This window comes from Mustela lutreola, chromosome 15 (genome assembly GCF_030435805.1).
Source record: "Mustela lutreola isolate mMusLut2 chromosome 15, mMusLut2.pri, whole genome shotgun sequence".
Classification (NCBI taxonomy): Eukaryota; Metazoa; Chordata; class Mammalia; order Carnivora; family Mustelidae; genus Mustela; species Mustela lutreola.
The window spans coordinates 22,440,117-22,461,455 of record NC_081304.1 but is presented as its reverse complement, the minus strand read 5'-3'; the positions used below and the strand labels follow the sequence as shown (position 1 = coordinate 22,461,455).

Below are 21,339 nucleotides of genomic sequence, written 5' to 3'. Positions count from 1 at the left end.
GTTAATAATTACATCAGACAAGGGACACCGAGTGACTCAGCCGGTTAAGCAGGACTCGTGATTTTGGCTCATGTCATGATCTCAAGAGTCATAAGAGACCCAGCTCTGGGTTGGCCTCCACACTGGATGTGGAGCCTACTTAAGATTCTCTCTGCCCCCCACCCCCTCACATGTTCCCTCTCTCTCTGAAAAAAAAAAACAAAAAATAAAAAACTTAAATAGTTACATCAGACAAATAGTGATGTGCATTTTGTAAATATTTGGCTTTTTAATTTTTTTGTTATTTGGATAAAATATACACAACATAAAATCTGCTATTTTAATCATTCTTTTTTTTTTTTTAAGATTTATTTATTTATTTGACAGACAGAGATTACAAGTAGGCAGAGAGGCAGGCAGAGAAAGAGGAAGGGAAAGCAGGCCTCCAGCTGAGCAGAGAGCCCAATGACACGGGGCTCGATCCCAGAACCCTGGGATCATGACCCGAGCCGAAGGCAGGGGTCCTAACCCACTGAGCCCCCCAAGGGCCCCTATTTTAATCATTCTTAAGTGTACAGTTCTGTGGCATTAAGTACATTCACACCATTGTGCAACCATTACCGTCATCCATCTCTAGAACTTTTTCATCTCTCCAAAATAAAACTCCATATATATTAAACAATTAACTCTTCAATCCCCTTTCTCCTAGCTCCTAGCAACTACTACTACTGTACTTTCTTTGTCTATGAATTTGGCTACTCTAGGTACATCATATGAGGGGAAACATATGGTATTTGTTCTTTTGTGTGATTTTTAAAAAAGATTTATTTATTTTAAAAGATTTTATTTATTAGAGAGAGAGAGAGAGAGAGAGGGTAGGCAGAGAGGCAGGCAGAGAAAGAGGGGGAAGCTGGCTCCCCGCTCAGCTCCAATGCGGGCCTTGATCCCAGGATTCTGAGATCATTACCTGGGCCAAAGGTAGAGGCTTAACCCAATGAGCCACCCAAGTGCCCCTAAGATTTATTTATTTTAGAAAGAGACCAAGCGGGCAAAGGGAGGAGCAGAGGGAGAGGGAGACAGATAATCTGAAGCAGACTCCACGTTCTCTGAGGAGTCTGCTGGGCTTGATCTCACAACTCCAAGATCATAACCTGAGCCAAAATCAATAGTCAGACACTCAACCAACTGAGCCATCCAGGCGTCCCAGTATTTGTCCTTTTGTAACTAGCTTATTTCACTTAGCATGTAACATGTCACAGAATTTCCCTCCTAATGCTACATAATATTCTGCTGTAGGGGTGCATGGGTGGCTCAGCAGTTGGTAAAGCAGCCAACTCTGGTTTCATTGAACCCCACCTCAGGCTCCCTGTTCAGTAGGGAGTTCACTTGAGATTCTCTCTCCCTCTCCCTCTGCCTCCTCATACTCTCTAAATAAACAAATCTGGGATGCCTGGGTGGCTCAGTTGGTTGGACGACTGCTCAGGTCATGATCCCAGAGTCCCAGAGTCCCGGGATCGAGTCCCGCATCGGGCTCCCAGCTCCATGGGGAGTCTGCTTCTCCCTCTGACCTTCTCCTCGCTCATGCTCTCTCTTCCTGTCTCTCTCTCAAATAAATAAATAAAATCTTTATAAATAAATAAATAAATAAATCTTTAAAATAAATAAATAAAATCTCTAAAAAATATTCTACTGTACTGCATATCACACTTTGTGTATCTGTCCCTAGAGGGAAGACTGGGTACCTTTCTTGTTCCAGCTAGCAGGTGGCCCTGCTCCCACCCGAATAACTGGCTTTTATACAATCAATCTCCCATCTTCTTCAATACAGATTACTAACCACTTCCAAATAAATATAGATATCACCAACTTAGGTACCTCAATTCCTAAAACAGTAAGTTTTTCTTATGCAACAAACATCCCTGAATTGCTAAAATGCCCCTGCCTTTTCCTGTCTTCTGCTATATGGTACCTTTATGTGGAATTTCATAATTGAAAGATCCTGTTTCTGTAAATTCATCACTAACCCCTGAGCAATTTGTGTAAATACAATATTACACCTGGGGGGACACAGGTAGCAACTTTACAGGTAACGAGCCTAGTTAGACTATAATAACCTTTTCCCCGCAAAAGGAAGCACGATACACAGACATGGAACATCAGGGTGAAGGCCAAATGCAGACCTAGGAGCCTCTGAAGCACACATCTTGGCAATCCTAATTCCATTCTTAAAAAGTACTGCCTGGGGCTCTGAATATTAAGATTCCAAATGAGTTCGGTTTTCACCTGAATTTTGACATTACAGTACATTAAAAAGAGAGAAGACAAATATAGCCACTATGCTCCTGTATTCAGTAAAAAGAGCTTGATCTCTCCAGTCCTGATTCGGCTCACTAGTTAGATGAATTAAGCCTCAGTGCTTAAGTCCCTTCTACCACTTCATACTAAATCCATCCATCTGAGTGTCCGCTATTATTTTGTAAACTTTGATTTCTACTTATTCTACATATTTGATAGTGGCGCTAATCATCTTTAGAAACCCAAATATATGGGGAACCTGAGTGGCTCAGTCATTGAACATCTGTCTGTAGCTCAGGTCATGATCCCAGGGTCCTGGGCTCCAGCCCCACATCAGGCTCCCTGCTCAGTGGGAAGCATGCTTCTCCTTCTCCCACTCCCCCTGCTTGTTTCCCTCTCTCACTGTGTCTCTCTCTGTCAAATAATAAATAAAATCTTTTAAAAAGAAAAAAGAAACCCAAATATAAGAACTGGTGGGATGGGCTGCCAGGGTTTTAGCCAGGGTGATTTTTTTTTTTGGGGGGTGGTGGTGAGGGGCTTAAAATGAGCATTTATCCTTCCAAATATCATTATGTAAACTTTAATTTTTTAAAAAAAACAGTACCCGTATAAATATTTACATACAGCATGTATATAATAAGCCAACATAATAAAACTACATTATACTGAGCACCTTCCTGCTTTTCATCATCTTCAGACTAACTACCTTAGATCGTGTTGACAATGGTCCTTTTCAATACACTTTAACCTTTTACATAAATCCTCCTGAGATGTCTACATCTATAACCAGAATGGTTAAGTGATGCATGATAACAACACTTACTGTGGCAGGCATTTCATAATGTACGACTTGTCACATCACTATGGTTGTACTTTTTTCTTTTTTTTAAAGTAGGCTCCAGGGGCGCCTGGGTGGCTCAGTGGGTTAAAGTAGGCTCCAGGCCCATGAGGCTCCAACTCCTGACCCTGATAACCATATATGATTAAGATCAAAGAGATAAGAAAACTGAGATGGAATGAAACGTCTGTTATTGTCTAAGGATGTTCTTGATTACTTCAATAAAAGCCTTTCCGCATCTCTTATCAAGAGACTACTGAAAAACTGGGACTGGCTTTAGGCTGCCCAGGTTTAAGCAAAGTAAACCTCGCCTTCCACACACTTGATAAAGAATACCAGGAAGCAAAAAGACGTTATGGAAGAAAACAGGGTCTAATTGCACATAAAACACTGCTGTACAAACAAACAAACAAAACCCCTCAAATCCTTAATACTAAATCCCTGGAAGAGAACATGGGAACTGGCTGTTAAAATCAATACTGAATGTAGGGGTGCCTGGGTGGTTCAGTGGGTTATGCCTCTGCCTTCTGCTCAGGTCATGACCAGGGTCCTAGTGGAGCCCCACATCTGCTCTCTGCTCAGCAGGGAGCCTGCTGCCCCCACCCACCCCACTGCCTGCCTCTCTACCTAGTTGTGATCTCTGTCTGTCAAATAAATAAATAATAAAAATCTTTAATTAAAAATCATCTATACTGAAAGTAGATTTTGGGATATGGTTACCTACAGTATGGTTCTCTATAACTGGATAATTCCATTCCTGTAATGGGGATATCTATAAGCACAACTTTTTTGCAGAGTAATTTGACAGTGTCCATTAAAATAAAAAATATACATATTACAACCTACAGAAGCAAAAGTAGGAGTAAAAATGGTTTACAGAATGTTCATGGCAGCATTATTTGAAATAATGAAAAGAAACAAACAATACCTATAAATAAAAATGCTTAAATGTGATAGAGTCCATGAACTACTGTACATAGCTGCTTTTTGAAAGAATGAGGTAGAGGTACATAAACTGATCTAAAAAGAGATCAATGATTATTAAATGACAGAAACAAAAACAAATTGTAGAAGAGTATATGTTTTCATGTCTAAAAAAATATGGATACACGAAGACATGCATGCAAGTATTATACATATAATATATCCAGATATAAGTGGATATATCTGCTACCTTTGGAGTAGAGAATAGGCACTTTTTGTGTGTGGTGGGGGGGATACTGAAAGAGCAGGGATTAGCAGCCAGCTGTTTACTTCTTTGTATTTTTCAAAGTGTTAGGCTAATGGGAAATTTATATATTATTTGTTAAAAAATTTTAAAGGCACTAGATGAAGATCTCTGGCCACAAGATGTGTTAAGTCCTGCTGAACTTAGAGTAGATTTTTTTTTTTTAAGATTTTATTTATTTATTTGAAAGAGAGAGTGAGTGAGAGATCACAAATGCGGGAGCAGCAGAGGAGAGAAGCAAGCTCCCCACTGAGCAGGGAGCCAAATGTGGGACTTGATCCCAGGACCCTGAGCAGAAGACAGACACTTACAGTGAGGCACCTAGGCACCCCTTAATTTAGGGTTCTGATACTTACTTGCCTACTGTCTGACAGAAACTACCCCAGATTTTCAAAATTGGAAACGTCTTATTCCTCACAGGAGACCATCAGTTTGCAGGAACTGTTCATTAAAACTGTATGCTAGTGTCTTTATTATCAAATTACAGATGCAGGTTTACTAGGCCCCTGCTCTAAGTGAGAGGACTTCAGGTACAATTTTAACATTACGGTTATTATCCATTGTCTGGTGGAGAATTCTGCTAAAAGCATTGCATGTTACCTGTAGCTATCATGGACAAGAGCTTTAACTCTTTAGACAAGAATCCACTACAGATTAAATTTTAAGAGCTCTCTATACATACTTGGTTATTAACGTGAACATAAAGACCACATCTTCCATATTCGAAGTGAATCAGAGTTGGCAGACATAACCACCACGAGATCAGAACATCATCAGCATCTTAAATTAGGGCTGTACATTTTGGCTCCTTTTTAACCTGAATCTCAATGCAAAAATGCTCCTAAATAAACCAGATGCAAACCCCTGGCCATTAAGAATAGGATAATAAGTATCCTGGGTATTTTTTAAATGATCTTATTGTTACAAATCTGGAGAGGACGCATCAGACAACTGCTCTTCTATCCAGCTACTTACAGTTATCTATTTAACCACGATTATACTGAGCAGAAATTATGCAAACCTAATCTACTCATACCCAGTTATCCCATGTAGCACACCAAATCACTTAGTTCCTCAGGTGTAAGAGTAACAACTACTTAAATTATTAACTAGACTGAGTTGACAGGAAGGTTCTGTCTCTCTAAATAAAAGCTCTATAAGAATTTTAATGAGATTTTTTGTGTATGTGACTCTGTTGAGCAAATGGCAGTATCACCTTCTATGAAAACTTTCTAAACAAAAATCATCTTAGCTATGCTCTGCAGTACAGAATTTTGAGCATTTCATTAACCATTTTTTGACATGTTGGAAATTTTTACACGCTGGAAAGTTTGTAATTTTTCCTTGGGAAATAAAACTCAATGCGAAGGTAGGGTAGGGCTTTCTTGGGGTGAAGTCTTGGTTAGGCTTTTTATTTCCCATCAAAGGATGACAAATCTACTTGTTCACCTGGTCTGAAGTACAGGACTCAATCATCCATGCGCAGCTAAAGATATTCTGAATACAGGATGTCGTAAAAAATATAATCCTTGTGCTACCCTAATCTTATGAAAATTCCAGCTAAGGTAAGTGAGATTTATAAAAGACTGAAGGACATTCATGATTCCTTTAAGGATGCTATATTCTATCTGTGGTAAGCACTGTAATTGACTCTCCAGCCTCCACTTCAGCTCAGTTCATTAGTCTAAACCTGCCACAGAGATTGGTTCAGGCCTAAGCCAATTTGGGCTGATAAGATCTGAGAAGAGGCTTTATTTGGAGTATAAACGGCTGCCTATCTCTCCCCTCAGAGTGAACAAAGACACATGTTGATCCAATATTCACTGGCATCTATCCTATGCCCGTGAAGAAAAGAGCTTTTAGGACCAAGCTGATGCTGATTCTAGCAGAACAGACCGAAAATTGCTGATGACACTGTGAATCCCCTCAATCAATTAACCCTGGCATGTAGGCAGCCTGATCTTTTTATTTCCTTTTGCATGAAATAACTTCCCTTACTGTTTAAGCCCATTTCAGAGTTTCCATTACTTGCAGCCAAAAGCAACCTTGGATCAACTGGACTGTCAGAAGCATGCATTCATTTTTACATGCTATTATTTTGTTTTTTAACTATTACAAAGGTGCCAGAAGCCGTGACCATATGAAATCTGTGACTGGATTTTCTCCTTTTTTTTAAATAGATTTTATTTACTTATTTGACACACAGAGAAAGAGAGAGCAAGCACAAGCAGGGGGAGTGGCAGGCAGAGGGAGAGGGAGAAGCAGGCTCCCCAATGAGCAGGCAGAGGCTTAACCAACTGAGCCACCCAGGCGCTCCTGTGACTGGATTTTCTATGTAACTTTATCCACAAACTATAAGCAGAGTCTCATTTGAGAAATATCTCTTAGAAAGTAGTGCTAGAAAGAGCTCTGATTTTATGGTATAATATATATATTTCTTCTTTTCTGTTAAGAATAAAATTTCAGGGCGCCGGGTGGCTCAGTGGTTTAAGCCTCTACCTTCGGCTCAGGTCATGATCCCAGGATCCAGGGATCAAGCCCCAAATCGGGCCTTCTGCTCAGTGGGGAGCCTGCTTTCCCCCCTCTCTCTGCCTGCCTCTCTGCCTACTTGTGATCTCTGTCTGTCAAATAAATAAATAAAATCTTTAAAAAAAAAAAAAGAATAAAATTTCATTTATGCTACCAAAAAATTCAAAGCTAAATGTGAGAATGACCCATAGTAATTGTGTAAACTCTTACAAGGCTACATGTGTTTCCTTTCTGGCTTTGGTTTTCTACTTCAAAAAAATATATGTCATGGTCCTCATAGTTCATTTTTATTTCTTATATTTGCTCCTGGTCCAAGCCATCTCAAGTAATCTGGAGACAAATTAAATTAATAAATAAAAATAAAATGGGTTTCAGAGTTTATAGCTGACATACTGATTTACATATATATTAGATTAAGAGATGCCTGAAACATTGCTACATCAAAATAGTTCAACTACCTTAATATAGAACATTTAAGCCAAGAGAAAGAATGTGTAAGAGTACAATTTTTTTTTTAAAGATTTTATTTATTTATTTGACAGAGAGAGATCACAATAGGCAGAGAGGCAGGCAGAGAGAGAGGAGCAAGCAGGCTCCCTGCTGAGCAGAGAGCCTGATGCGGGACTCGATCCCAGGACCCTGAGATCATGACCTGAGCCGAAGGCAGCGGCTTAACCCACTGAGCCACCCAGGCGCCCGTAAGAGTACAATTATGTGGACATACAGCCAAACCTCAACATCCGCATACACAGCTCTTTTCCACACAGTTCTTACCACATTGATCATCAGGTGATGACATCTGGTGTCATGACTGAGCCTGGCTGGAAACCTGACCCAAAGGTTGCCATCTACAGGATACCCTCTAGGGTATATGATGTTTTGGCCCCAAAGCTCTTCATTTCAGTGTCAGAGAGGCTTCGTATTTTTTTCCTGTTTTTCTTTATTTCCATGGGCACCAGTAAATCCAAAAAGAGCTAAATATACACAATTTCTTACTCTTCTATGAATTTTAAATCATGCTGCTAAGCTTGAGAACTGTATATACATCTGCCTTTTGGCATCACCACCTGGATATCCACAGGTACCCGAACTGAACTAATTTTCATTATTTTCTGTCAATTAACCCTGTTCTTCCTCCTATTTTCTTTATCTTAGTGAGTATTCCCACCATCCACTTGGCAGAAAGCAAAAACCTAGGGCACCATCCTTGCCTCCTTCCCAATACCCTCATTTGCAACACATCAAATCAATCAGCAATATACTGTCAATCCCAGCTCTTAAAAATCTCTTGACAGAGCCCATCACTACAGTGGCATTCAGGCCATCAGTTTCGCCAATAAAGATTACTGTAACAATTTTCTATTTGCTGTTCTTCTCTTCAGCAAAAAAACGTTTTTGTTAAATAAACAAGTATGGACTAAATTACCTGCTTCTTCAATACTACAGCATTAGAGGTAACCACTGGTAAGCTAACGGTTATGAAGAAATGCCTAAAAAGTGGGGTCACTCTTAACAGACAGAAGACTACAAATCACCCACTTAAGAAGTCATCTTAGGGGGCGCCTGGGTGGCTCAGTGGGTTAAGCCACTGCCTTCGGCTCAGGTCATGATCTCAGGGTCCTGGGATCAAGTCCCGCATCGGGCTCTCTCTCTCAGCAGGGAGCCTGCTTCCTCCTCTCTCTCTCTCTGCCTGCCTCTCTGCCTACTTGTGATCTCTCTCTGTCAAATAAATAAATAAAATCTTTAAAAAAAAAAAAAAAAAAAAAAAAAAAAGAAGTCATCTTAGTCTACCCTTCATGCTATCTTTGGGACTGACCGCATCTAAAGGAAGAGATACCAGCATCAAAGAAAATATCCACAAAACCTTTGCTACAATAAATCACCAAGACTGGGATACGGCTGAAGAATAATTGAACATACACAACATAAAATAAAGCTGTAGATTGTATTTGTTTATCATAGGGGCTGAATTTTTTTTGAAGACCTTATTTATTTAAAAAAAAGAGAGAGTGAGTGGGGGGTGCAGCAGAGGGAAAAGAAGACTCCCCGCTGAGCATGGAGCCCAATGCAGAACTCAATCTCAGGACACTGGGATCACCACCGGAGCTGAAGTCAGATGCTTAACCAACTGAGCCACCCAGGTGCCCCTGCATTTTTTATTTTAAATTATATAATAAATAAAAACGTATTATATAATTACATATTTTATTACAAGTGTATTATTAAAATTTTTATTATAAATTACTGTAAACCGAAAATATAGAAAACAATATATATATTAGAGGGAATTCACATTCCATGAAATTTACCCTTTTAAAGTACACTATTCAGTGATTTTTAGTATAACCACAATGTTGTGCAGCCATGGTCACTATCTAATTTCAGAATATTTCATCACTCCCAAAGAAACCCTACACCCATTAGCAGTCACTCCCTATCAACCCTCAACACAGCCCCTGGCAACCTCTATCTCCATGGATCGGTCTATCCTGGATATTTCATATAAGTGGAATTACATGGTATGTGGCCTTTATGTCTGTCTTCCATGGAATAAAACTCTAGTAAAATATAAAAATGTAAACCAAAATAGCAGGCAACTAAATACCAAAGAATCAAATAATTTCCCTGAATCCTACTGAGTCTTTAGGTAAACTATTTTGGTCCAAAATAATGCCATTATAAAAAAAATTGAAGTATGTCTTAGTGTACTCAGTTTATAATAGCATTAAGAACATAACCTGTTTAAAAATATTTCTCCTTAAGGGTGCCTGGGTGGCTCAGTGGGTTAAGCCTCTGCCTTTGGCTCAGGTCATGATCTCAAGGTCCTAGGATCAAGTCCGGCGTCAGGCTCTCTACTTGGCAGGGAACCTGTTTCTTCCTCTCTCTCTCTGCCTGCCTCTCTGCCTACTTGTGATCTCTCCCTGTGTCAAATAAATAAATAAATAAAATCTTTAAAAATAAATAATTAAAAAAAGATTTCTCCTTAAGATGGCTAAAATTTATCCAGGATACATTCTCCAATAGCCCTGGGTACCCTAGGGTATATTGCTGTTATTTCTACTATAGTAAACCAGCAGGTACAAAAGCATTGTTTCCATGAAAAAATCCATTCCAAGTTCAATTCTGTTATTTTTTCTTAGTATCTCTAATGTATAAGGTATTACATGAAGATGTATAAGAAAACAGTCCCTGCTTGTAAGGTACTTGCAAAACAGTGAAGGCCTTAGATATGCAAATCCCTAGAAATGCCAGGAATTCTCTTCTTCACCAGCACTAGCATGAAATTACTTTCCACCTTGAGCAGGGACTGGGCTGGTTATGGGCTGGAGCAGTAGCAGCTAAGATTAAGAGGCAGATGCCCTTCAGTACAACTTGTTAACTTCTAACATTTGCAAAAGAAAATGTACCTTTCTTTCTTTCTTTCTTTTTTTTTTAAGATTTTATTTATTTGACAGAGATCACAAGTAGGCAGAGAGGCAGGCAGAGAGAGAAGGTGAAGCAGGCTTCCCACTGAGCAGAGAGCCTGATGCGCAGCGGGATCCCAGGACCCCTGGATCACAACCTGAGCCTGACCTGAGCCAAAGGCAGAGGCCTTAACCCACCAAGCCACCCAGGTGCTCATGTACCTTTCTTTCTAAGTCACTAGTGAACAAAGAAGAGCATAATTAAGTGCCCAAATAAGGGCATCTCGGTGGCTCAGTTAAGCATCTGACTCTGACTCTGGTCATGATCTCAGGGTCCTGGGTTCGAGTCCCCCACTGGGCTCCATGTTCTGTGGGGAGTCTGCTTCTCCCTCTGCCTCTCCTCCAAATTGTGCTCTCTCTTGCTCCCAGATAAATGAATAAAATCTTAAAAAAAAACCAAAAACCCAAATAATGGGCACTGAAAATAACTCCCATAGTTTTTTTCCTAGGCAATTCCTAGGTTAGATGTATATAAATTGGGGGCTATGTATTTTATTTTGTGGGTGATCCCAAATGTAATTTCTACATGTTAAAAATAAGGAGGATAAAATTATAACTGTAATATAAGAAAAAGCTTCAAATAACTTTTACCGTATTACTCCCCTTTTTAAAAAAAAGATTTTATTTTTAAGTACACCCAACATGGGGCTTGGACTTACAACCAACCCTAACATCAAGAGTCTCATGCTCCACCAACTGAGCCAGTCATGTGTCCCCACCTTTTTAACTAAAGTAAAAGGCTGTAACTCTTCTCTACAGTTCCTCAGTATATGTGATATTTTGTCACAAATACAAGTCATTTCATGGACATATTTGATGTTGGGAACAGGAAACGAGGCAAAGGGATGGATTAGAATCACTTAAAAAAAGATCTGGGGTGCCTGGGTGGCTCAGTCATTAAGCGTCTGCCTTTGGCTCAGGTTATGATCCCAGGGTCCTGGGATTGAGCCCTGCATCCGACTCCCTGCTCAGCGCGAAGCCTGCTTTTCTCTCTCTCCCACTCCCCCTACTTGTGTTCCCTCTCTCGCTGTATCTCTCTCTGCAAATAATAAAATCTTTTAAAAATTCAGCATTATAATAAAATAAAATATATGATCTCTTATATACATTATGTACATTATATACAAAAGTAAAGCAAGGGAAAACTAGTAAACAAAATCATATATAGGTACAAATCAGGTAGGAGAATTTAAACATTTAAAATTTTGATTCATATATAGAAAATGTAGAGTCAAACCGTTTAAACAAAAGAATCAATAAATTTACAAATTCAGATAATCCAGTTCCTTTACATACAGGAAAATTAGCAGTAAGTCTAAAAATTTTTAAATAGGTAAATATGACACACACACAACACCAAATTAAAATTAGCATTCAGACTTACCGCAATAGGAGTTCTTTGGGAAGTTTTTTATTGATTACAGCTTCATCACTATTTGAGAACATCTGCAAAAACAAAATCACTTAGTGTTACTTAAGATTTTATTACATTCAACTCAAAGTTTAGAGACAGTCTTCTAAAAAGAGAGGTGAATAAGTATAGGGGATATTATAAGCTGAAGTAATATTTTTAGGGACTCTGGGCTGAAAAACATTTTTGAGACATTTAATTTGTTCCCTGTCTTTAGAAAAAATTAACAGCAATCAGAAGCATGACATTAGGTAGTAGGTATTATTTTAAGTATTTTTCTTTTTTTTTTTTAATTTTATTTATTTATTTGAAAGACAGAGATCACAAGCAAGCAGAGAAGCAGGCAGAGAGAGAGAGTAGAGGAAGCAGGCTGTCAGCAGAGCAGAGAGCCCGATGCGGGGCTCGATCCCAGGACCCTGGGATCATGACCTGAGCTGAAGGCAGAGGCTTTAACCCACTGAGCGACCCAGGCACCCCTTATTTTAAGTATTTTTCATGTACTAATGTACTAAGTCTTCATACTATTCTTAATCTTCATTTTCTTGTAAAGAAACAGAATTGCAAAAGATTTATGTGCTTAAAATCACATCACTGCACAGTGACCATTTAAAAATTAAGATGAGGTGATTCTCCAAATCTAAGTCATATTTACTTGTTCAAGGAGGTGTTTGGAAACCATCCTAGGATAGGGAACATTCTGATTTTACTTAACATGCAGAAAACTGGTAATGCTTCATGACCACCACCACATGCTTCCTTGATGCATGCAAGTGATCATTTAAGAAATTAATCAGATAACCCACAAGGGTTCCTATTATTTATTTTTTTAAAGATTTCATTTATTTATTGACAGAGAGAGATCACAAGTAGGCAGAGGAAGGCAGGGGGATGGGGAGAGCAGGCTCCCTGCTAAGCAGAGAGCCCAGATGTGGGACTTGATCTAAGACCCTGAGATCATGACCTGAGCCGAAGGCAGAGGCTCAACCCTCTGAGCCACCCAGGAACCCAAATTAGAAAATCTTTCTTTCTTTCTTTCTTTTTTTTTTTTTTAAAGACAACTACTTTCTTTTTTAAAAGATTATTAATTGACAGAGAGAGAGAGAGAGAACACAAGCAGGGGGAGTGGGAGAGGGAGAAGCAGGCTTCCCGCCAAGGAGGGATTCCAGGACCCTGGGATCATGACCTGAGCCACAGATGGCTTGGGTGGCTCAGGCATTAAGCATCTGCTTAATGGTGCCCCAAATCAGGCACTCTTATAGGTAAAGAGATACAAAGAAAAGGAGATGATATCTCTGTACTTCAGGAGCGCTAGCTCTACAATGAACATAGAAAGTAAGTACTTTATTATTAGAAATAAATGAAAGAGGTAATATGAGAGCAAGGGAAGAAATAACTAAGTCTCCCCACACCTGACATCTTAAAGGAAGGCCAGAAGTTAATTAACAAGGAAAAAAGGGGAAGATAAGCTGTTTAAAAGCATGGACTCATACATGAAAGCCTTAGCATTTCATGATTCAAAGTAGAAAAAGTAAAGGGATAGGAACGTAGTGGAAAGAATGTACTTCCCCCTCAATCTCAGACATTCAAAGAGTATTTACAATAGACTTTAAAAAAGATAACTATTAACAACCTACCCTCCAGTTACATGGAAAGCTCTGTGACAGAAGGGACCATGACTTTCATATCTGCCAACATATTTCCAGGACTGAGCACAGGGCCCGACACATAGTAGGAACTTAGTACACTGAACTGTGAACAGTGGGGTTTGGTCATGAAGGAAACCTGTATACCAGGCTAGAAATATGAAATAATCCTGTAGAGAAGAGAAGAGAAACCTAAAGAAATTAAACTCTGGGGCGCCTGGGTGGCTCAGTGGGTTAAGCCGCTGCCTTCGGCTCGGGTCATGGTCTCAGGGTCCTGGGATCGAGTCCCGCATCGGGCTCTCTGCTCAGCAGGGAGCCTGCTTCCGTCTCTCTCTCTCTGCCTGCCTCTCCGACTACTTGTGATTTCTCTCTGTCAAATAAATAAATAAAATCTTTAAAAAAAAAAAAAAAAAAAAAAAGAAATTAAACTCTGGACTGGTAGTAAGGACATAAGCTAAGAATACATTGAAATTATAGTTCAAGAAAAGATGACGAGGGACGCCTGGGTGGCTCAGTTGGTTAAGCAGCTGCCTTCGGCTCAGGTCATGATCCCAGCGTCCTGGGATCGAGTCCCAGGACTCCTTGCTCCGCGGGGAGCCTGCTTCTCCCTCTGACTCTGCCTTCCACTCTGCCTGTGCTCGCTCTCGCTCTCTCTCTCTGACAAATAAATAAATAAAATCTTAAAAAAAAAAAAAAAGAAAGAAAGAAAGAAAAGATGACGAGAGGGGCACCTGGGTGGCTCTGTGGGTTAAGCCTCTGCCTTTAGCTCAGGTCATGATCCCAGGGTCCTGGGATCGAGCCCCACGTCGGGCTCTCTGCTCAGCAGGGAGCCTGCTTCCTCCTCTCTCTCTGCCTGCCTCTCCGCCTACTTGTGATCTCTCTCCTTCTGTCAAATAAATAAATAAAATCTTTAAAAAAAAAAAAAAGAAAGAAAAGAAAAGATGACGAGATCTCTAAGGCTGGTGAAAATTAAAAAAACAAAACAAAATGGAGAAAAGAAGGATATTTGAAGCAGCAACAAGGACTTGGTGATGGAAAGCTGGACTCTATCAAGTTTCAGTGCAAAAGAAAATCTTGTAATAAAAGTAATGCTGTTGGGGTGCCTGGATGGCTCAGTGGGTTAAGCTGCTGCCTTTGGCTCAGGTCATGATCTCAGGGTCCTGGGATCGAGTCCCACATTGGGGTTTCTGCTCTATGGGGAGCTTGCTTCCCTTTCTCTCTCTCTGCCTGCCTCTCTGCCTAATTGTGATCTCTGTCATTCTATCAAATAAATAAATAAAAGCTTTAAAAAAAAAAGAGCTTAGCATTTCTAATATATAAATGATTGTCCTTGCTTCCCTCTATCTCTCTCTCTGCCTGCCTCTCCGTCTACTTGTGATCTCTCTCTGTCAAATAAATAAATAAAATCTTTTTTAAAAAAAAGTAATGCTGTTGACTGACAGTGACATGTTTTAGGAAATTATATGACATTAAAGAATAACCTGCTTCCCTATAATTTCTAACCATTAGTGGAAGCTATTAAAAAATCATATCCTCCTTCTATAAGGCAATCTTTCAAAATGAAGCTATCATATTTCCTTCTAAACAAGTTTAAGTTCTTCTCAAATGATAGTCTCTAAGATGCTACACCATGATCACTCCTCTCTGGGCACATTTAGAGAATAGAACACAGGGGGTAATTATAACTCATTTAAAAAGCTGAATACTTAAAAAAAAAAAGTTGAATAATCAAAGGTTGATGACATAAATGACAATGTCTTACAAAGAAAACTAAAGTATCAAAAAGAGACCTGGGAGACTTTTCAGAGTTAGATAGCACACAACATGTATCTTAAGCTTAAGATATTTGGAAAAAAATTTAAGTACAAAACAGACTCACTCAACACCCAATCTACTAGACTCTGCCCAACTCAATTTCACAAAAGGACAATCATTTATATATTAGAAATGCTACGGGACGCCTGGGTGGCTCAGTTGGTTAAGCAGCTGCCTTCGGCTCAGGTCGTGATCCCAGCGTCCTGGGATCGAGTCCCACATCAGGCTTCTTGCTCAGCAGGGAGCCTGCTTCTCCCTCTGCCTCTGCCTGCCATTCTGTCTGCCTGTGCTCGCTCTCTCCCCCACCCTCTCTCTGATAAATAAATAAAATCTTAAAAAAAAAAAAAAAAGAAATGCTAAGCTCTTTTTTTAAAGCTTTTATTTATTTATTTGATAGAATAAAAGAGAGCACAATTAGGCAGAGAGGCAGGCAGAGAGAGAGAAAGGGAAGCAAGCTCCCCACAGAGCAGAGACCCCGATGTGGGACTCGATCCCAGGACCCTGAGATCATGACCTGAGCCGAAGGCAGAGGCTTAACCCACTGAGGCACCCAGGTGCCCCAGAAATGCTACGCTCTTTATCTTGTATACTCAAAGTATATTTATTAAATGCTACACATCTCGCCTCACAGGGCACTTTGCTCACTTGAATATACACAGTAATTAAACTGTTAGAAAATATAAACCCGAGATATGTAATTCACATGACTTCCAAACTCTAGATATAAAAAGGAACAAAAATCACATCCAAGAACTAATTTCTTTTCTTGCATCAGTCTATATAAACTGAATGGTTTCAGCTCAGGTCACGATTCGCAGGTTCTAGGGATCAAACCCAGCACAGGGTCCCTGTGGGGTTAGCTTGTCTGCCCCTCCCTCACTGTGCATATGCACACACACTCTCACTCTCTCAAATGAATAAATCTTAAAAAAAAAAAAAAAAAAAAAAACTAAGAAAAAAAAAAGACAAGTGGTGTTGTATCTGTGGAAGCATGAAAGTAAGTGAGGGGAAAAACAGAGTCCTCAGAGGATCTGGCAAACACCAGGCTTATAGGACATCTGTCCAGATTTACATATTCCCCCTCTCCCTTGTGGACATATACAGTCTACTCCAACATTCCAAGAAAGAAAAAGATCCATGGTTCAAAACCTGTGGTCATCTGGCCAATAGCATCAGCATCAAGTGGGACTTTATCAGAAGTACAAATTCTTGGGCTATACCCCAGACCAATTAAAATCAAAAATGGGGTGAGGAGGTGGAAAGAAAGAAGGGCAATCTGCAGTTTAAGAAGTCCTTCAGGTGACACCAATGCTTCCCGAAGTTTGAGAACCAATGGACCAAATGAAGCAGATTGCAAATCTCAGGATTTAATCTAGGGGTGCCTGGGTGGCTCAGCTGGTTAAACATCTGACTTGGGATTTCAGCTCGGGTCTTGATCTCAGGGTCATAAGATTGAGTCCTATATTGGGCTCCATTCTAGGTACGGAGCCTACTAAAAAAAAAAAAAAAAAAAAAGTAAAAAGATAGAATTACAGTTCTATAAAATAATCAGAATATTTCATTATTTGAAGTGACATAACAATGGAAGTTAGAAAATACTCCTAGAGGTAGACACAATAATTTTAAATGTTTTCTAGGAAACCCATATGGCTCCTGCTCCAGTTCATGGTGTTGCTGGTAAAATAAACATTTCAATATACGTTTTAGGTATTTTACTATTTCAGCTGAATCCAAACTTTGGTTTTTTCATTCAAAATATAAAGGCTGTCAAAAACAATTAGATCTAAGATATAATGAATTACAACACATTTGTGAAAAGATTTTAGATATAACTATTGTAGAGGAAGTAACTGTTCAATCACATGACATTCTTAGGTAATCTGGTTTCATATTAACACAGGAATATATCATTGTGTATTTTTTATAATATATCCACAAACAGTTACAAGGATGTAGTCATGGGAAGAACAAGAGAGTAACTAGATTGTTCTCTCTTAATTGTTTCATGGGAGAACACCATCCCCTGAACAGACAGACAGAAACTGCATAGCATTTATCTAGGGATAGAACATTCTTAAATATTCGGGTTTTTAAAAATCAAAGTGATGTGTTTTGTCATACATTAGCATTTATAGTTGCTTTGTATAAAACTATAATTGCTTTTCTATAAATTATATAGTGAGAAATGTAATGGCAGGTAGGTTAAATAAAAGAAACAAAGTACTTGCTCAACAGTGACCCCTGCTGGTTCAACTGGAGTATAGTTCCCAACTTCAAAAATTAAAAAGATCTGATTTAGCTCTATAGAAGAGTAACAGAACTCCCAACTTTTAGCTAGTATATGGCTGTATGGTAAGATGACTTTACTTCTCTTGGAAGCTACATAATGCCAGGTCATTAAGTTCTGGCCAACAGGATGGAAGAAAAAGTTATGTGTTTAATTCCAGAGTGACCTTCAAGAGAGAAGATGTGCCCCTTCTTACTCCTTCCTACTTGAGCTGCTTGAAATGTGGTTAGGATGACCGAATTCCATCCTGTATCATGAAGCTGAAAGCCACAGTTTTAAAGATAAGCACAAAACTAGAAAAAGCCTACAGATGACTGTAGAGACACCATGCCTCTGGAATTTATATGACAGAAAAAGAAACTTCTATCATATTTAAGCCACATTTAATTTGGGACTCCAATATATGCAGCTAAATTTACTTACATTATTTTAGATTTTAAGAGGTATCATCTGTTTTGCAAGATGAAGAGTCCTGGAGGTTACACAAACATTGTGAGTGTACTGTGCTCTTAAAAATGATTAAGATGGCAAATTTTATGTTATATGTATTTTTCCACAGTTAAATTTTTTTTTAATTTTTGTGTTTTAATACTTCTGAATTTAGGACAGTTAAAATTAATTTTAATTTTTTACAATTAAAATCAAAAGCATCTTTTATGGTTTATGACACATTTTATAATTCAAAGCAAGTTTTAACTCTATACAGTAAAGACCAACCAATGGAGGAAAACAAATAAAATAGGAAATTAAAAACCATTTGCTCCTTCTCAGCAGGCTCTGTGCTTTTGTTTATACTGTTTTCTCTAAAGCACCCACACAACCAAACTTGCCTATTCTATCAGTAGAAACAGACTGATGTCCACTGGACATGCTATCTATACCATGAAGGCTTTCCCAATCTCCCTAATAGGATGGGATTGTTTCTCTCCTGTGAAACCACAAAAATACCAGTTCTAAGTTGGTGTAGAACTCCTTATATCAGACTATGAGATCTGAGAGGAAAGCACCTTTTCAGTTTAGTTCACCACTGTGTAGTCGGCAACCAACACAGAGCCCAGAAATTGGTGAACCAATGAATGTTATTTATACTGTAGGGATCTGGTAATACTCTTCTGATTATAAATCCCCATCAGGTTTCCATGATTTAATACTCTATATCTTTCCAGTTGTAATCTCTCTCTGTCAAATAAATAAATAAAATCTTAAAAAATATATATCTTTTTTTTTTTTAAAGATTTTATTTACTTATTTGACAGACAGGCAGTAGACAGAGAGGCAGGCAGAGAGAGGAAGGGAAGCAGGCTCCCTGCTGAGCAGAGAGCCCAATATGGGGCTCAATCCCACGACCCTGGGATCACGACCTGAGCCGAAGGCAGAGACTTTAATCCACTGAGCCACTCAGGCACCCCTAAAAAAAGTATGTTATCATAATCTATTTTAGATTATTACTAATTTAATTCTGGTAAAACAGAAAAACTTTGCTCCAAAAGAAATCTATTTCCCCCTCCTCCTTTTTGTTATTATCATATATTACATATATATCTTTTTTTTTCCTTAAAATTTATTTATTTAGGGGCACCTGGGTGGCTCAATGGGTTAAAGCCTCTGCCTTTGGCTTGGGTCATGATCCCAGGAGATTTATTTATTTAGGGGCGCCTGGGTGTCTCAATGGGTTAAAGCCTCTGCCTTTGGCTTGGGTCATGATCCCAGGGTCCTGGGATCGAGCCTCGCATCGGGCTCTCTGCTTAGCATGGAGCCTGCTTCCTCCTCTCTCTCTCTCTGCCTGCCTCTCTGCCTACTTGTGATCTCTGTCTGTCAAATAAATAAACAAAGTCTTAAAAAAAATTTTATTTATTTATTTGACAGACAGAGAAAGCAAATGAGCATGGGGAAAGGCAGAGGAAAAGGGAGAGAAAACTTCAGCAGACTCCTTGCTGATTTCTGAGCCTAACCTAGGGCTTGATCTCATAACCCTGAGCTGAAATCAACAGTCAGACCCTTAACCAACTGTACCACCCAGGGGCCCCTACATATTTATCTTAAAGGCACAGTAATACAGTTTCATCATTACTGTGTTACACAAGTGTCTTTTAATTCAGCTGAACTAATATAAGAGAAAATTTTATTGTATTTACTCCTGTAATTAACTTTTACAGTGCTTTTCCTTCAAGTTACCATCTGGAACCATATCCTTTCAGCTTAAAGGACTTCCTTTAGTATTTCATGTAAAGCAGTGTATTTCATGTCTGCTAACAACAAATTCTCCATGTTTGCTATTCTGGGAATGTTTCTATTTTGCCTATATTTTTCAGTAATAGCTTTGCTGGATACAGAATTCACTTAAATTATTTTTGAAGGAAAATTCATATAAAATACACCATTTTAAAGTACAGTACAATGGCATTTAGTATTTACAATATTACACAACTGCCACATCTCTCTAGTTTTAAAGTTTTCATTCCCCCAGGATACCCAGTCCTCATTAAGTAATCATTCCCACAACCTACCATCCCATCTCCTCCAACTCTTAGATCTAGCCAACCACTATTCTCCTTTCTATCACTACAGAGTTCCCTATTCTGGATACTTCACATAAAGCTTTGCACAGTGGCAGTAAAGTAGCCAATGAGGTTTATCCGAGGCACGATTATTGCTAATTGGATACTTCACATAAGTGGAATCATTCAATGCAATCTTTTAGGTCTGGCTTATTTCATTTTTTAGGTTTACCCATACAGTACCATATCTCAGTAATCCATTCCATTTTATGGCTGATGAATCTTTCATTGTATGGATATACCAAATGTTTATCCATTCATCTGTCAATGGACACTTGGATTGCTTCTACCTCTTGGCCATTGTGAATAGTGCAGCTATGAACATTATTTGTGCACAAGTAATTTTGTGAATATTTGTTTTCAGTTCTTTTGGTATCTATCTAGGAGTGGATTTTCTGAGTTATATGGTACTTCTAACTTTTTAAGGAACCACCAAAGTGTTTTCCACAGTAATTTACCAATTTATACTGCCACCAACAATATAAAAGTTTTAAACTTCTCTACATTGGGGGTACCTAGCTGGCTCAGTCAGTGAGAACATGCGACTCTTGATCTAGGGCTCATGAGTTTGAGCCTCACACAGGGTGGAATTTACTTAAAAAAAAAACACAAATTTCTCCACATAATAGCCAATACTTATTTTCCCACTTTTTCTATTAATTATATTCATCCTAATGGGTATAAAGTGCTATTTCATTATAATTTTGATTTGCCTTTCCCTAATGACTAATGATGTTGAGTTTATTTTCATGTTTGTTAGCCTTTCGTGTATCTTCTTTGAGGAAATGTCTATTCAAGTCCTCTGACCTTGTAAAATTGGGTTGTTTTGTTGCAACTGCTTTGTAAGGGTTCTGTAAATATTCGATATATGATTATTTAGAGTACGATTTACAAATAATTTCTCCCATTCTTTAGGTTGTCTTTTCAGGTTCTTGAGTGTCCTTTGATATGTGAATACAGAATTTTTTTTTTGAGATTTTCTTTATTAGAGAGAGCGCGTGAGAGCAAGCAGACTCCCTGCTGAGCAGAGAGCCTGATGCAGGGCTCAATCCCAGGACCCCGGGACCATATTCCGAGCCGAAGGCAGACCCCCAACAGGCTGAGTCACCCAGGTGCACCAAATATAAAATTCTTAATTGACAATTTTTACTTTCTACACTTTGACTTGTTACCCAACTGCTTTCTGGCTTCCATTGTTTCTGGTGAAAAGTCTGCTGTCAATCGTATTGCTAGTCTTTTGTATATCATGAATTCTTTCTGTCTTGTTTTCCAGACTTTTTCTTTGTATCTGG

At 38.9% G+C, this 21,339-nt stretch overlaps 1 protein-coding gene and 1 non-coding gene across 5 annotated transcripts in view; one reads left to right on the top strand and one right to left on the bottom strand.

The window, feature by feature from the left end:
• The window catches only part of FBXL20 (F-box and leucine rich repeat protein 20), a 107,673-nt gene that overhangs the window by 40,418 nt on the left and 45,916 nt on the right, over positions 1-21,339 (bottom strand). For all 4 annotated transcript variants that reach the window (XM_059150023.1, XM_059150021.1, XM_059150024.1 and 1 more), the window contains one exon: positions 11,718-11,779. In XM_059150023.1, the coding sequence (XP_059006006.1) occupies positions 11,718-11,779 (62 nt within the window). The remainder of the gene's footprint in view (positions 1-11,717; positions 11,780-21,339) is intronic.
• On the top strand, positions 20,086-20,229 carry LOC131817132 (U4 spliceosomal RNA). The gene has a single exon (XR_009348342.1). It is a non-coding gene; the product is annotated as a U4 spliceosomal RNA (small nuclear RNA).